General features: G+C 44.4%; 1 protein-coding gene across 1 annotated transcript; it reads left to right on the top strand.

The window, feature by feature from the left end:
• Positions 1-1,153: 1,153 nt before the first annotated feature.
• On the top strand, positions 1,154-4,965 carry LOC308268445 (ankyrin repeat domain-containing protein 55-like; the record flags this gene model as incomplete). Its single annotated transcript, XM_080703573.1, has 7 exons — positions 1,154-1,267; positions 1,383-1,556; positions 2,553-2,684; positions 2,800-2,973; positions 3,970-4,101; positions 4,217-4,390; positions 4,888-4,965. The coding sequence occupies 7 exons, from the start codon at positions 1,154-1,156 to the stop codon at positions 4,963-4,965; spliced, it is 978 nt and encodes a 325-aa protein (XP_080559699.1).
• Between the last annotated feature and the right edge of the window lie 12,736 nt (positions 4,966-17,701).

Genomic DNA, 17,701 nt, shown 5'->3' on the forward strand with positions numbered 1-17,701 from the left:
GATTCTAATGAGACATGGAGCTGACACGAATTTTGCAGACCACAGTGGCAACACTGCTCTTCATTATGCCGTGCTTAATGAAGACACCGTGATAGCAACAGAACTGCTGTCGCACAATGTCAATACTGAAGCAGGAAACAAGGTGAGACCCACCATCTTTATTATCAAAGTACCTGACATGTGATATGTGTAGGGCAGACTTTCCGTGTTCCCAACCTCTAGCATGTGTGTAAGGCCTTGCAAAGGAATGAATTGGATTCAAACTAAAGACTATACCAGCATTTAGTTTGTATCCATAAGTTGAGTCAACAGTTCAAATTCAGCAGACTCATGTAGAAGTCTGGATTTCCCTAGGTGGTGGCTCCCATCTATAATCTCAGGACACTATGTTATCTAATCAGGATATTTTATAATCTCAGTGGGAGGCTGAGACCGAAAGATAAGAATTTTGCAGCCAGCCCCAACAACTTATTAAGAGCCTGTTTCAAAATTAAAAAATATAATAGGACTGTGTATGTAGCTCAGAGTAGAATGCCCAACTCCCTCTGTTCAATTTCCATTTTAGAAAAACAACCTGGATTTCAAGCTTCTCTGAAAGAGTGACAAGGGGTCTCCTTTGAGCCCACACTGCTGTTAGGTGAGCTGTGCAGTAGGCTCCCATAATCATCGCTATGTGAGATCTGTAACATCGCTATTTGAGATTTGTAACAGCTAAGATGAAACCCTTCCATCAGGCCATAGGAGAAACCGCATGGGTCCTTAGTTGGCTACCAAATTGCACTTGAAGCCTCTGTCTTTATAGTCAGAGCAACTTTCTTAGCATGGCCACTTGGAGCTGTAGTGCCCTGAAATCAGTATCTGGATCCTGACGCCACAGAGAAGAGAGAGAATCAGGGTCTCACTAAGTAGTGGAGGGCATCACTAAGTAGCTGAAGCTGGCTGTGAACCTGTGATACTTTTGTCTCAGCCCCCAAGTACAGAGATCACAAGTGTGTGTCACCACACCCTGATGAAAGAGTGTACTTTCTTCAAGAAAATAAAATATTGGAAGGCAGAGAAATCATGTGATACTTAATATTGATCATAATCTCCATAAGTAAAGTTTTGAGATAGTATTCTCCAATTTCCTGAAAAGTGCTTTCACTTCCATAGGATGGCTCTTCATTTTGCCAGCGCGTTTGGTCATCCCCACGTGGTGATGTTCCTCCTGGAAATCAAATGTGCAGTCAACCTATATGACACAGAGCACTGCACAGCCGTGATAAAGGTACACTGGACTTGCAGGCTTAGAAAAATGCACTCACTCCATTTACATAGAAATCTTTGGAATGTTTCTCTTGAATTCCTTGAATTGACCTTCTGTTTCCTGTACCATATCATAGGCCGCACAATGCCAGCACACAGCATGTGTGCAGATTCTAATGAGACATGGAGCTGACACGAATTTTGCAGACCACAGTGGCAACACTGCTCTTCATTATGCCGTGCTTAATGAAGACACCGTGATAGCAACAGAACTGCTGTCGCACAATGTCAATACTGAAGCAGGAAACAAGGTGAGACCCACCATCTTTATTATCAAAGTACCTGACATGTGATATGTGTAGGGCAGACTTTCCGTGTTCCCAACCTCTAGCATGTGTGTAAGGCCTTGCAAAGGAATGAATTGGATTCAAACTAAAGACTATACCAGCATTTAGTTTGTATCGATAAGTTGAGTCAACAGTTCAAATTCAGCAGACTCATGTAGAAGTCTGGATTTCCCTAGGTGTGGTGTCTCCCATCTATAATCTTAGGACACTATGTTATCTAATCAGGATATTTTATAATCTCAGTGGGAGGCTGAGACCGAAAGATAAGAATTTTGCAGCCAGCCCCAACAACTTATTAAGAGCCTGTTTCAAAATTAATAAATATAATAGGACTGTGTATGTAGCTCAGAGTAGAATGCCCAACTCCCTCTGTTCAATTTCCAATTTAGAAAAACAACCTGGATTTCAAGCTTCTCTGAAAGAGTGACAAGGGGTCTCCTTTGAGCCCACACTGCTGTTAGGTGAGCTGTGCAGTAGACTCCCATAATCATCACTATGTGAGATCTGTAACATCGCTATTTGAGGTCTGTAACAGCTAAGATGAAACCCTTCCATCAGGCCATAGGAGAAACCGCATGGGTCCTTAGTTGGCTACCAAATTGCACTTGAAGCCTCTGTCTTTATAGTCAGAGCAACTTCCTTAGTATGGCCACTTGGAGCTGTAGTGCCCTGAAATCAGTATCTGGATCCTGACGCCACAGAGAGAGAGAGAGAATCAGGGTCTCACTAAGTTGTGGAGGGCATCACTAAGTAGCTGAAGCTGGCTGTGAACCTGTGATACTTTTGTCTCAGCCCACAAGTACTGAGATCAAAAGTGTGTGTCACCACACCCTGATGAAAGAGTGTACTTTCTTCAAGAAAATAAAATATTGGAAGGCAGAGAAATCATGTGATACTTAATATTGATCATAATCTCCATAAGTAAAGTTTTGAGATAGTATTCTCCAATTTCCTGAAAAGTGCTTTCACTTCCATAGGATGGCTCTTCATTTTGCCAGCGCGTTCGGTCATCCCCACGTGGTGACGTTCCTCCTGGAAATCAAATGTGCAGTCAACCTGTATGACACAGAGCACTGCACAGCTGTGATAAAGGTACACTGGACTTGCAGGCTTAGAAAAATGCACTCACTCCATTTACATAGAAATCTTTGGAATGTTTCTCTTGAATTCCTTGAATTGACCTTCTGTTTCCTGTACCATATCGTAGGCCGCACAACGCCAGCACACAGCATGTGTGCAGATTCTAATGAGACATGGAGCTGACACGAATTTTGCAGACCACAGTGGCAACACTGCTCTTCATTATGCCGTGCTTAATGAAGACACCGTGATAGCAACAGAACTGCTGTCGCACAATGTCAATACTGAAGCAGGAAACAAGGTGAGACCCACCATCTTTATTATCAAAGTACCTGACATGTGATATGTGTAGGGCAGACTTTCCGTGTTCCCAACCTCTAGCATGTGTGTAAGGCCTTGCAAAGGAATGAATTGGATTCAAACTAAAGACTATACCAGCATTTAGTTTGTATCGATAAGTTGAGTCAACAGTTCAAATTCAGCAGACTCATGTAGAAGTCTGGATTTCCCTAGGTGTGGTGGCTCCCATCTATAATCTCAGGATACTATATTATCTAATCAGGATATTTTATAAACTCAGTGGTAGGCTGAGACCGAAAGATAAGAATTTTGCAGCCAGCCCCAACAACTTATTAAGAGCCTGTTTCAAAATTAATAAATATAATAGGACTGTGTATGTAGCTCAGAGTAGAATGCCCAACTCCCTCTGTTCAATTTCCAATTTAGAAAAACAACCTGGATTTCAAGCTTCTCTGAAAGAGTGACAAGGGGTCTCCTTTGAGCCCACACTGCTGTTAGGTGAGCTGTGCAGTAGACTCCCATAATCATCACTATGTGAGATCTGTAACATCGCTATTTGAGGTCTGTAACAGCTAAGATGAAACCCTTCCATCAGGCCATAGGAGAAACCGCATGGGTCCTTAGTTGGCTACCAAATTGCACTTGAAGCCTCTGTCTTTATAGTCAGAGCAACTTCCTTAGTATGGCCACTTGGAGCTGTAGTGCCCTGAAATCAGTATCTGGATCCTGACGCCACAGAGAGAGAGAGAGAATCAGGGTCTCACTAAGTTGTGGAGGGCATCACTAAGTAGCTGAAGCTGGCTGTGAACCTGTGATACTTTTGTCTCAGCCCCCAAGTACAGAGATCACAAGTGTGTGTCACCACACCCTGATGAAAGAGTGTACTTTCTTCAAGAAAATAAAATATTGGAAGGCAGAGAAATCATGTGATACTTAATATTGATCATAATCTCCATAAGTAAAGTTTCGAGATAGTATTCTCCAATTTCCTGAAAAGTGCTTTCACTTCCATAGGATGGCTCTTCATTTTGCCAGCGCGTTCGGTCATCCCCACGTGGTGACGTTCCTCCTGGAAATCAAATGTGCAGTCAACCTGTATGACACAGAGCACTGCACAGCCGTGATAAAGGTACACTGGACTTGCAGGCTTAGAAAAATGCACTCACTCCATTTACATAGAAATCTTTGGAATGTTTCTCTTGAATTCCTTGAATTGACCTTCTGTTTCCTGTACCATATCGTAGGCCGCACAACGCCAGCACACAGCATGTGTGCAGATTCTAATGAGACATGGAGCTGACACGAATTTTGCAGACCACAGTGGCAACACTGCTCTTCATTATGCCGTGCTTAATGAAGACACCGTGATAGCAACAGAACTGCTGTCGCACAATGCCAATAATGAAGCAGGAAACAAGGTGAGACCCACCATCTTTATTATCAAAGTACCTGACATGTGATATGTGTAGGGCAGACTTTCCGTGTTCCCAACCTCTAGCATGTGTGTAAGGCCTTGCAAAGGAATGAATTGGATTCAAACTAAAGACTATACCAGCATTTAGTTTGTATCGATAAGTTGAGTCAACAGTTCAAATTCAGCAGACTCATGTAGAAGTCTGGATTTCCCTAGGTGTGGTGGCTCCCATCTATAATCTCAGGACACTATGTTATCTAATCAGGATATTTTATAATCTCAGTGGGAGGCTGAGACCGAAAGATAAGAATTTTGCAGCCAGCCCCAACAACTTATTAAGAGCCTGTTTCAAAATTAAAAAATATAATAGGACTGTGTATGTAGCTCAGAGTAGAATGCCCAACTCCCTCTGTTCAATTTCCATTTTAGAAAAACAACCTGGATTTCAAGCTTCTCTGAAAGAGTGACAAGGGGTCTCCTTTGAGCCCACACTGCTGTTAGGTGAGCTGTGCAGTAGGCTCCCATAATCATCGCTATGTGAGATCTGTAACATCGCTATTTGAGATTTGTAACAGCTAAGATGAAACCCTTCCATCAGGCCATAGGAGAAACCGCATGGGTCCTTAGTTGGCTACCAAATTGCACTTGAAGCCTCTGTCTTTATAGTCAGAGCAACTTTCTTAGTATGGCCACTTGGAGCTGTAGTGCCCTGAAATCAGTATCTGGATCCTGACGCCACAGAGAAGAGAGAGAATCAGGGTCTCACTAAGTAGTGGAGGGCATCACTAAGTAGCTGAAGCTGGCTGTGAACCTGTGATACTTTTGTCTCAGCCCCCAAGTACAGAGATCACAAGTGTGTGTCACCACACCCTGATGAAAGAGTGTACTTTCTTCAAGAAAATAAAATATTGGAAGGCAGAGAAATCATGTGATACTTAATATTGATCATAATCTCCATAAGTAAAGTTTTGAGATAGTATTCTCCAATTTCCTGAAAAGTGCTTTCACTTCCATAGGATGGCTCTTCATTTTGCCAGCGCGTTTGGTCATCCCCACGTGGTGACGTTCCTCCTGGAAATCAAATGTGCAGTCAACCTATATGACACAGAGCACTGCACAGCCGTGATAAAGGTACACTGGACTTGCAGGCTTAGAAAAATGCACTCACTCCATTTACATAGAAATCTTTGGAATGTTTCTCTTGAATTCCTTGAATTGACCTTCTGTTTCCTGTACCATATCATAGGCCGCACAATGCCAGCACACAGCATGTGTGCAGATTCTAATGAGACATGGAGCTGACACGAATTTTGCAGACCACAGTGGCAACACTGCTCTTCATTATGCCGTGCTTAATGAAGACACCGTGATAGCAACAGAACTGCTGTCGCACAATGTCAATACTGAAGCAGGAAACAAGGTGAGACCCACCATCTTTATTATCAAAGTACCTGACATGTGATATGTGTAGGGCAGACTTTCCGTGTTCCCAACCTCTAGCATGTGTGTAAGGCCTTGCAAAGGAATGAATTGGATTCAAACTAAAGACTATACCAGCATTTAGTTTGTATCGATAAGTTGAGTCAACAGTTCAAATTCAGCAGACTCATGTAGAAGTCTGGATTTCCCTAGGTGTTGTGGCTCCCATCTATAATCTCAGGACACTATGTTATCTAATCAGGATATTTTATAATCTCAGTGGTAGGCTGAGACCGAAAGATAAGAATTTTGCAGCCAGCCCCAACAACTTATTAAGAGCCTGTTTCAAAATTAAAAAATATAATAGGACTGTGTATGTAGCTCAGAGTAGAATGCCCAACTCCCTCTGTTCAATTTCCAATTTAGAAAAACAACCTGGATTTCAAGCTTCTCTGAAAGAGTGACAAGGGGTCTCCTTTGAGCCCACACTGCTGTTAGGTGAGCTGTGCAGTAGACTCCCATAATCATCACTATGTGAGATCTGTAACATCGCTATTTGAGGTCTGTAACAGCTAAGATGAAACCCTTCCATCAGGCCATAGGAGAAACCGCATGGGTCCTTAGTTGGCTACCAAATTGCACTTGAAGCCTCTGTCTTTATAGTCAGAGCAACTTCCTTAGTATGGCCACTTGGAGCTGTAGTGCCCTGAAATCAGTATCTGGATCCTGATGCCACAGAGAGAGAGAGAATCAGGGTCTCACTAAGTTGTGGAGGGCATCACTAAGTAGCTGAAGCTGGCTGTGAACCTGTGATCCTTTTGTCTCAGCCCACAAGTACTGAGATCAAAAGTGTGTGTCACCACACCCTGATGAAAGAGTGTACTTTCTTCAAGAAAATAAAATATTGGAAGGCAGAAAAATCATGTGATACTTAATATTGATCATAATCTCCATAAGTAAAGTTTTGAGATAGTATTCTCCAATTTCCTGAAAAGTGCTTTCACTTCCATAGGATGGCTCTTCATTTTGCCAGCGCGTTCGGTCATCCCCACGTGGTGACGTTCCTCCTGGAAATCAAATGTGCAGTCAACCTGTATGACACAGAGCACTGCACAGCTGTGATAAAGGTACACTGGACTTGCAGGCTTAGAAAAATGCACTCACTCCATTTACATAGAAATCTTTGGAATGTTTCTCTTGAATTCCTTGAATTGACCTTCTGTTTCCTGTACCATATCGTAGGCCGCACAACGCCAGCACACAGCATGTGTGCAGATTCTAATGAGACATGGAGCTGACACGAATTTTGCAGACCACAGTGGCAACACTGCTCTTCATTATGCCGTGCTTAATGAAGACACCGTGATAGCAACAGAACTGCTGTCGCACAATGTCAATACTGAAGCAGGAAACAAGGTGAGACCCACCATCTTTATTATCAAAGTACCTGACATGTGATATGTGTAGGGCAGACTTTCCGTGTTCCCAACCTCTAGCATGTGTGTAAGGCCTTGCAAAGGAATGAATTGGATTCAAACTAAAGACTATACCAGCATTTAGTTTGTATCGATAAGTTGAGTCAACAGTTCAAATTCAGCAGACTCATGTAGAAGTCTGGATTTCCCTAGGTGTGGTGGCTCCCATCTATAATCTCAGGACACTATGTTATCTAATCAGGATATTTTATAATCTCAGTGGGAGGCTGAGACCGAAAGATAAGAATTTTGCAGCCAGCCCCAACAACTTATTAAGAGCCTGTTTCAAAATTAAAAAATATAATAGGACTGTGTATGTAGCTCAGAGTAGAATGCCCAACTCCCTCTGTTCAATTTCCATTTTAGAAAAACAACCTGGATTTCAAGCTTCTCTGAAAGAGTGACAAGGGGTCTCCTTTGAGCCCACACTGCTGTTAGGTGAGCTGTGCAGTAGGCTCCCATAATCATTGCTATATGAGAGCTGTAACAGCTAAGATGAAACCCTTCCATCAGGCCATAGGAGAAACCACATGGGTCCTTAGTTGGCTAAAGTGCACTTGAAACCTCTGTCTTTATAGTCAGAGCCACTTCCTTAGTGTGACCACTTTGAGCTGAAGTGCCCTGAAATCAGTATCTTGATCCTGATGCCACAGAGAAGAGAATCAAGGTAGGTTTATTCCTTCCCTGAAGGAAGATTCCATTTTATCAAAAAGCTCTTATAACTGTGTTTGTAAAACTCAAATTCCTGACATGTTAGTGTTTGCCACAAAAAAAGTGTTGTCCAATAGGAAAATTAAGCAAAGTGAAAGAGATTCTGCAGTACTGGACATATAACTCCCAGTCCTGTTTCTTTCTGAAAAAGATGGTCATGGAATCTTTCATGTCTAGGTAAGTATATATTGTTTGGGATATCCATTTAAAAATCCCTTTTCTAGAGAGTATGATTTATTTTATGTTTTCAAGAAAAAACACTTAGAGCTGCTCCTATTGTGTCATAGGGCTTGGGGCTATGGAGGTTCAAGATCCAGCACCTGCCCTCGGGCAGGTCTTGGTTTCTAGGATGGGGAGCAATCACTTAACTCCAAACCACCATAATCAATGTGATAGGGGCCAAAGTCCTCGGAAGCAGTGTGAGTGTGAAGTCAGTTTTGGAGGAGACTGGAGTTCCTGTGGGGCTCTAGGCAGGGCTGGGCATCGCAAAGGGAAGGAGCAGCAGGTGAGGGCAGTGGGGGAAGAAAGGGGCTGCTGTGTTTACCAGGTGTTCGCCTTCACAGGGTCTCAGATGAGACTTTCATTTCTGCTGGGACAAATGTATTTTGCAATTACTCTTTTCTGTTTTCTCACAGCTGGGATTGACACCATTATTGTTTGCACTTCGAGAAGACAAACAATTCATGATAGATTTTCTTCCTCATAGAGGAGCTAACATCCATGCAATCGATGACATCAGAAGGCAATATTCTCTCTCTCTCTCTCTCTCTCTCTCTCTCTCTCTCTCTCTCTCTCTGTCATTAAACTTGGTGGTAGTCTAGGGTGGCAACAATCCCTCAAATCAGAAATGCCATATTAGCAATGATTAAGACTGGGGAACAGAAATGACAGCATATAGTAGGATTCCCTTAGTTGATCTTTGTTACTTACAATTTGGTTTGGAAGTCATTTTTTTTTTTGTATTGGCTAAAGGGATTTCACTGATTTTTTTCAAGTACAGAATTTTGGTTTACTTTTTGATTCAATATTTAACTTCCTACTCTTAATGTTTTTGTAAAGCTCTATTTCTTTTATACTTTTCCTTGAAAATATACATTAAGCACAAATAGAATTTGAAGCTCATTTTGTCTATGGAATGACTCCTTGCTTTTAATGGCTTTCCACGAAGAATACTGCTGTTAGGTCATCCCTGAATGAATTGCTGTTAGTAGATGCTATTGAGAATTTTTTCCATTTTCATTTCTAATGCAGTTTGATACTCTTATTTTTACTTAGCATAGGCAGAGGAAAAAGGTATCTTTAAGGTCATAAAATTTTGCTTTCATCAAGGTAAGTCCTGGTGGGTGACAAAGAGAGAAGGGTCAGCTTTAGATTCACACAAGACTGGCTTTAATTGCTAGCTCTGCCACGCTAGTTATAGGAACATTGCTTATCACCCAAATACGGCAAGGAAGATAAAATGCACTTGATGGTGGTGGTAAGATTTGATCTGTATAACATTTAACTGCTGTCTAGTATGGGCTTTCAGCATCATCACATGGAACTCCTATGACTAGCATTATTACCATTATTCCCGATATTAGGGTTTTAACTGGGACAATAGTCTGTCTATTTGATATTTAGCAGACTATGAATTATAATATATGATATCACACTAGGGAAGAAATAGAGAATTGTCCATGTAAACCTATTTTACATTTACTTATTTCAGAGAAATGACATCAGCATAGTTACTGTCAATCTGAGAACTGTTCAATTCGACTATGTTCAACCCCAGCAGGACAGGAGGCTTCTGGCTTGATGCTTGTGTCTGCTAGTTTGCATGTAAGTTCAGCTCTGCAGGGACAGATAGATATGAAATTGGTAGTATAGATCCAATTACCTATTTAAATAACCCTTCAATTACCTAACTAAATTACCTTACTAAATAACTTTATAAGTAACCTCTCTATTGTTTCAGATATACCCTCATGCTGGTGATAAAATTTGGCTCCAGACACTGAGTCAGGTTTTTGGTCCTGCAAGGTGTCAATGTTTTCACCAGAGATTTTTACCAAAGGACGGCATTGTCTTATGATAGAGACAGTGGCTGTGATATGTAAGTGTTTAGCTGAAATGCTAGTTAACATTACATGCAGGTTCACAATCATTACAACTGTTGCATCTTATATATCTGGTCAGAGTTCAGTTTAGTTCCCATAGTTTTGGGATGGCGGTGGGTTAGTCCACTTCATCAGCCAGAAACCAAGCAAAAAGTGACCTTCAGAAGCTGCAGTATGTGCAGGAGTCTTCATATCAGGACTTCTTTTTCCCTTTGGAAGTGCTTAGGATTGACCCTAGGACTCGTGCATGCTAGGGAACTGTTCTGCCCAGCAATACCCCAAACCAATATCCCAGGACTTTAGGGTTCTATCCTGAGAGTTTCCCACATGGTCCATTACACTGAAATTTTAACTCCTAGGCATGGGAGTCAAATACAGTCACCTTTGATTTTTTTCTAATTAGCTATTTATATCTGGAAAAGTCCAGCATAGCAGAAAATCTTGTTACTTTCCCCTGGGAGCTTTCTTCTACATCCTCCTCCTTGAACGTGCCCTGAAGCTGGGGCTTCTTTAAGCACATAGAATACAGTCCTCTTCCACAAGGAAGCTGGAGGGAAAGAAAAGGCCTTTTGAATCATTCCTTTGAATGTGTTGCTGCAGCGTTGTTGCTTTTAAAATGTGTCTGATGGTCCAGTTAAGATGAATTAAGCTTTATTTCCAGGTTGTTCTTACTGATCCAGATCCCTGAGTCTTCATGGTCACACAAACTTAGCCTTAAAAGCTCCATCTCATTTACTTCACCTGTGTATAGGCTTTTATGCTTTGCCACTGTTCCCAAAGCAGAGTACTCCTAGATGTAGCCACACTCTAGGGAGCAACCCTCCTCCTGTCAGCCATAGGTGGAGCCCACACATAGCCCAGACATCATGTTGAATTCTCTGTCGATACCATTCCTACTTGCACTTATTGAGAGTTTCTTCTCAATAAAGGAGCTAACGTTCATGCAATTGATGAGATCAGAAGGTAAAATTCTCTCTTCTCTCTCTCTTCTCTCTCTCTCCCTCTCTCTCTCTCTCTCTCTCTCTCTCTCTCTCTCTCTCTCTCTCTCTCTCTCTCTCTCCCCCCCCCTCTCTCTGTCATTAATCTTGGTGATAGTCTAGGGTGGCAACAATCCCTAAAATCAGAAATGCCATGTTAGCAATGATTAAGACTGGGCAACAGAAACAACAGCATATAGTAGGATTCCCTTAGATCATCTTTATTACTTACAATTTAGTTTTGGTGGTCATTTACTTCTGATGTATTGGCTAAAGGGATTTCATTGTTTTATTAAGTACAAAATTTTAGTTTACTTTTTGCCTCAATATTAAAAGTCCTACTCTTTTATAATGTTTTTAAAGCTCTGTTTCTTTTATACTTTTCCTGGAAAATGTACATTTTGCACTAACTGAAATTGAAACTCATTTTTTCTTTGGGATGACTCTTTGGTTTTAATGGCTTTCAATGAAGAATACTGATGTTAGGTCATCCCTGGGTGAATATTAATTGCTGATAGTAAATGCTGTTCAGGTTTTTCCCCCATTTTCATTTCTCTTCTTTTTTATTATCTTTTTTTTAAATTTATTTTTATTGGTGCATTGTAATCATATGTCACACTGGAATACAAGACTTGAGAGGATAAACAAGCACACCTCATCCAGTCCCCATCCCATTCCTCCCCCTCCCTCAATCCCATGCTTGTTTGGTGATTAACTTTGGTACATTCGTTTATGTACCTCCTGAGTTTTAAAGAGGCTCCATCTTCCCCTATTCCATACTCTCTGATTGGTCACCTTAATTGCTTCACTATAGGGCCTTTTCTATATCTCGACCTCTTCCTGTTGCCCCTTTCCTCCTAGTTATTGCTGATTAGGGGAAGCATCTGGTTTTTATTTTCTGCGATATTTCTCTGTGCATGCCGTGTTGCAAGTACCAATCCCACTCTTGATGGCCCCAGCAGTGGCCTGGCTACCTGGTGGACTGATACAGACCTCGCTGGCTCAAACATCAGCCTTGCCTCATGGGAGGCCCCGATTCTGGTCTTACTGGCCCTGACACCACCCTAACCCCTCAGCTGGCTCTGATCCCAGCCTCGGTGTCTTCAGCACCAGCCTAGCCTCAAGGCAGGCTCCGATCCCGGCCTCAAAGGCCTCAGTAGCGGCCTTGCCTCACAGAAGGCTCCGATGCTGGCCGCTGGCCCTGGCACCGGCCTAACCCCTCAGCAGGCTCTGATCCTGGCCTCGGAGGCCCCAGCACCTGCCTTGCCTCATGGCAGGCTCTGATGCCTCTCTCGCTGGCTCCAGCACTGGCCGAACCCTTCGGCAGGCTCCGATCCCGACCTAGCAGGCCCCAGTAGTGGCCTTGCCTCATGGTAGGCTCCGATACCAGCTGTTGGCCCCGGCATCGGCCTAACCCCTCGGCAGGCTCCGATCCCAGCCTCGGAGGCCCCTGCACTGGCCTTGCCTCACGGCAGGCTCCAGTGCTGGCCGCTGGCCCCGGCATTGGCCTAACCCCTCAGCAGGCTCTGATCCCAGCCTCAGAGGCCCCAGTAGTGGCCTTGCCTCATGGCAGGCTCTGAAGCCGGCCGTTGGCCCCGGCATCAGCCTAACCCCTCGGCAGGCTCTGATCCTGTCCTCGAAGGTCACAGCACCAGTCTTGCCTCACGGCAGGCTCCAATTCCAGCCACGCTGGCCCCGACACTGGCCTAACCCCTCGCCAGGCTCCAATCCCGGCCTCAGAGGCCCCAGCACCGGCCTTGCCTCACGGCAGGCTCCGATCCTGGCCTTGCTGGCCCCAGCACCGGCCTAATCCCTCAGCAGGCTCCGATCCCAGCCTCGGAGGCCGCAGTAGTGGCCTTGCCTCATGGCAGGCTCCGATGCCTGCCATTGGCCTCGGCACCAGCCTAACCCCTCGGCAGGCTCTGATCCCAGCCTCAGAGGCCCCAGTACCAGCCTTGCCTCACGGCAGGCTCTGATGCCTGCCTCGCTGGCCCCAGCATTGGCCTAACCCCTCGGCAGGCTCCGATCCCAGCCTAAGAGGCCTCAGTAGCAGCCTTGCCTCATGGCAGGCTCCGATGCAAGCCTCTGGCCCCAGTATCGGCCTAACCCCTCAGTAGGCTCTGATCCCAGCCTTGGAGGCCCCAGCACTGGCCTTGCCTCAAGGTAAGCTTCAATCCAGGACTTGCTGGCCCCGGCACCGGCCTAACCCCTCGGCAGGCTCCAATCCTGGCCTGGGAGACCCCAGCACCAGCCTTGCCTCACAGCAGGCTCCGATCCCGGCCTTGCTGGCCCCGGCACCGGCCTAATCCCTCGGCAGGCTCCGATCCCAGCCTCAAAGGTCCCAGCACCAGCCTTGCCTCACGTCAGGCTCCAATCCCAGCTTTGCTGTGTCTGTTGCCGGCCTCACCCCTCAGCAAGCTCCAATCCGAACACCCTCTTCGCTCAACCATTTGTCCCACATTCTTGAGAGTGCATGGTGGTAGCATTCTGCCTCTGGGGTTATTACTTCAAAGGTTCCAGGTGTAATGCATCAGATCTCTGCCTCTCCTGAGTACTGGCCACTGCCATTGCCACTGCCTCCACCATTTCAAATCTTTCCCAAGCTCTTTTTCCACTCTAAATGTTGTCCAGTGTTCCTAAGCACGCGCGATGGTAGCATTTGACATTTGGTGTAATTTCTCCAAAAAAATAAGGTTGGTAGGCTCCAATTTCTACTTCTCCTGAATACAAGTCTCCACCGCCATCGCAGAGACCACTTTCAACACTGCCTTTCTCCTTGGTCTCCGCTAAACTCTCTCCTTACAGGTGATGTCCAAGATTCTTAACAATGTAGAGAAGAAGCAGTCCTCCTTCACAGGGAATTTTTCCAAAAGTTCCAGTTCATTTGGATAAACTTTGTCTGCATCTCCAGTATCCTGGCATCTGCCATGGTCTTCTTGACCCTTCTCCAATATTTTTCTTTTCCTTTTCCTTTTTTTTAATTGGAGAAGACAGTATGTGTGGTTTGAGGAGGTTGTGGGATCAGGCACTCAGTAGCACTGTGACCCAGACCCAGTTTCCCCAGGGCTCCAGAGTGCTCCGCACAACTCCACCTGGAGCCCAGAGTCCTGCAACCTGGGACATGGCTCTCCCAGGGGTCCAGCATGCCCCACCTGACCCCTGCCCAGGGCCCAGGGCCCAGGGCCTTGCGACCGGGCCCCGGTTCCTCCAGGGGTCTGGCGTGCTCCGCACAATCCTGCCCAGGGCCCAGAGTCCTGTGACCCAGGCCCCGGCTCTTCCAGGGTCCAGCGTGCCCCGCTGGACCTCCGGCCGGGACCCAGGGTCTTACGACTGACTGAGCCTGGTTTCTCCAGGGGTCCAGCGTGCCCCGCCTGACCCCCCGCCTGGGACCCAGGGTCTTACGACTGAGCCTGGTTTCTCCAGGGGTCTGGCATGCTCCGTGCGGTCCAGCCCGGGGCTCAGAGTCCTGTGACCCAGGCCCCGGCTCTTCTGGGTTCCGGCGTGCCCCACCTGAATCCCGCCCAGGATCCCCCTCATTTTCATTTCTAATGCACCATGATACTCTTATTTTTAATAGGAATAGGCAGAGGAAAGAAACTTATAAACTTTTGCTTTCATCAACATAAGTCCTTGTGGGTGATAAAGAGAGAAGGATCAGCTTTAGATTCACACAAAACTGACTTTGTTAGCTTTGCCACTTGCTACTTATGTGACCTTGGGAACATTACTTATCACCAAATATGCAAAGGAAGATGATATACACTTGATGGTGGTGGTAAGATTTGATTTGTACAACATTTGTTGTCTAGTATGGACTTTCAGCATCACCACATGGAACTCCTATGACTAGCATTTTTACCATTATTCCTCATATTAGTACTTTAATAATACTTTTCCTCATTTGATATATAGTTAACTAGGAATTATAAGATATTACATCACACTAGGGAAGAAATAGAGAATTGTCCATGTAAATCTACTTTACATTTACTTATTTCAGAGAAATGACATCAGCATAGTTACTGTCAATCTGAGAACTGTTCGATTCGACTATGTTCAACCCCAGCAGGACAGGAGGCTTCTGATTTGTTTTTCTCAATGATGAGCTTTTGAGCTCACAAGATGCTATGTCTGCTACTTTGCATGTACAGGCAGATACGAAATTTGTAGTATGGATCAAATTAGCTGTTTAAATAAGTATTAAATTACATAACTAAATTACCTTACTAATGTTGAATGCAATTTTAGTGAGAAAGGAGAGCGTTCAGGGGTCTTTCCTATAGGAAGCCTTTATTAGCTGGCCAGCAGCAATACCCTTAGCAAAGAAGGATGGGTGTAGGAACACACCAAGACCAGGCAACAGGAACCTTTTATACTAACAAGGGACCAATCAGATCCTTACACATTTCATATTAACCCAATCAACACATGAGCTACTGCAAGCAAGCCAAATACAGAAGCCAAAAAGCTGTCAGCAGGGGGTTAGGATGGGAACACACAGCTGCGATCCATATATGGTGGTTGCTGAGGCCAACCAGAATGTTGGGGTTACGAGAGCCTGTTTGACAGGAACCACGTGTTTTAAATCTTGCACAAACAACTCTATATAGGGGCTGGGAAGGAGGTGAGGAGAGCTTATGAAAACTTAGTTACAAAATGGCAGGGGAGACAAAATGGGGTTACTTTGGTTTTACAGTCCCTTCTGGTTTTTGTTACTCATAAAGAAAATCTTTGGTTTATACTGTATCCTGGTTCTCCATGTTGGCCAGATGAATGTATTGAGTTCAGAGTACCATTAACTTTATTGCCTGTATGCGCTTTTGTATGTATCCAGTGAAGCAATTAATGAGACAAGGCCCTGTAAGCACAAATAGGCAGATTACTAGCACAGAGCCCAAAGGAAGAAAGAGATACGGGAGCCATCCATGTAACCCTGTCCACAGAATACCTAGCTGCCTGTTTTCCCTCCTTTTATCTAAATTATCTTGTAGCTGTTTAATCTTATCCTGTACAATATGAGACTTATTGGCATAAAAGCAACATTTCTCTCCTAAGAATAAACAAACCCTACCTTCTTTTGAAGTTAGAAAGTCCAGACCCCTTCTATTCTGCAAAAACACCTCGGCATGGGAATCTAGCTGGACTTGGAGATCCAGAATAGTTTCAGATATTTACTGCAAATCATCTATCTTTGACTTGACACGGTTTTATAGAAATGTAAGGAGGTACCTATTCCTGCTACCCCAGTTTCTTTACCAGTGGCTACTCCAAATCCTATAAGCAATGGCACAAGCTGGATAGCTCTCTTAACTCGGGGTTTGAAGTTTTCATATACAGAGATGGGTAGAGTTTGGTTATTGGGTGCAATGTCTATTCTGGGGAGCAGCAAGGCCAATGTGCACAGTCCTGTCCAGTTAGCCAGAAGGATGCTGTAAGCTGTATCTCCACACAAGAAAACAGTGCCACTTATGGGTGAACTTAGTGGTCCTGGGGGCAAAGTGAATAGAGACAGATTAAAACTGCACAAATCACAGAGCATGTTTCCATCTCCTTCAGTGCCTGGACTCATTGTGCAGATTACAGGATCCTGCTCACAAGAACTGGAGATCTCAACTCTGGGGGACAGAGTGGATCATTGAGATGGAAAAGAGACCAAGGTGCTGTTGTAATCAACTAGAAGTGGTGAATTCTGCAAGGGCTCTATTTGCAAACATAGCCAGGGTAGGGTTTGTTGAATTTAACAGCCCATGAGCTACTTCCAACAGGGTTTGGGTCTCAGGGTCCCAAAACTGGGGCCCTTTTATCTTGGGGAGATGCACTGGGTGGTACACAGGGAAATCAGGCTCAAATCGGATAGCTTCAACTCTCTTTTTAATATACTCTTTTTGGGCTAAGTCTTGTACTCCTCCTCCATCCGACATACCAGGTGGGGGATGCAAAAACCAACACATGATATCACCTTTTTTCCCAGCGCATATTCTCTCCCTGCAGCTTGTCCTGATGATACTACCTGCCAGGAGGTTATTCCACTCACCATACACTTTTGGGGTGATTCATAGCAGCCTACTTCCATAATAGCCCATATTCTTATTATTGCAACTACAGAATGGCAGCCCTGCATTAGGGGTTAAGGGATGCTCCCAGAAAACTACTTCTCTTTTTTTCCCCCTACTTGTCCTATTCTTCCACCACAGCCCTGTGTATTATCCTTTATGAAGACAGATTCTTAGTAGTATGTGATACCACCAGTGGAGCATGAGCTTTTGCCTAGTAATAGTTCTTGCGAACAGGTTTGATGAATAGAGAGGGGTAGCCCAAGAAAGACATTTGCTACACTCCCAACATTTAACCAGGATAAGGCAGTTGAGGGCTATTACAACCAAGATCTTAAAAGTCTATCTTTAGTGGGTCTGATTGTCAGGCCACCTTCCATGTCATGTTCTCCACAGGATCCTGGTCTGGGGCTGGCTTTATGTGCATCCAATGTACCCATGCTGACTTTCCAGTGACCTTAATGGAGGTTCACATGATGCGAATCATAATCCAGGGACCAAACTGGTCCATCAAGGTTCTAAAGAAGATACAGGCAGTTTTTTTTTTTAATAAGCACCTGGTCTTCAGGTTGGAAGGC

Source organism: Muscardinus avellanarius (assembly GCF_963383645.1).
Source record: "Muscardinus avellanarius genome assembly, chromosome: 10".
In the NCBI taxonomy this organism is placed as follows: domain Eukaryota; kingdom Metazoa; phylum Chordata; class Mammalia; order Rodentia; family Gliridae; genus Muscardinus; species Muscardinus avellanarius.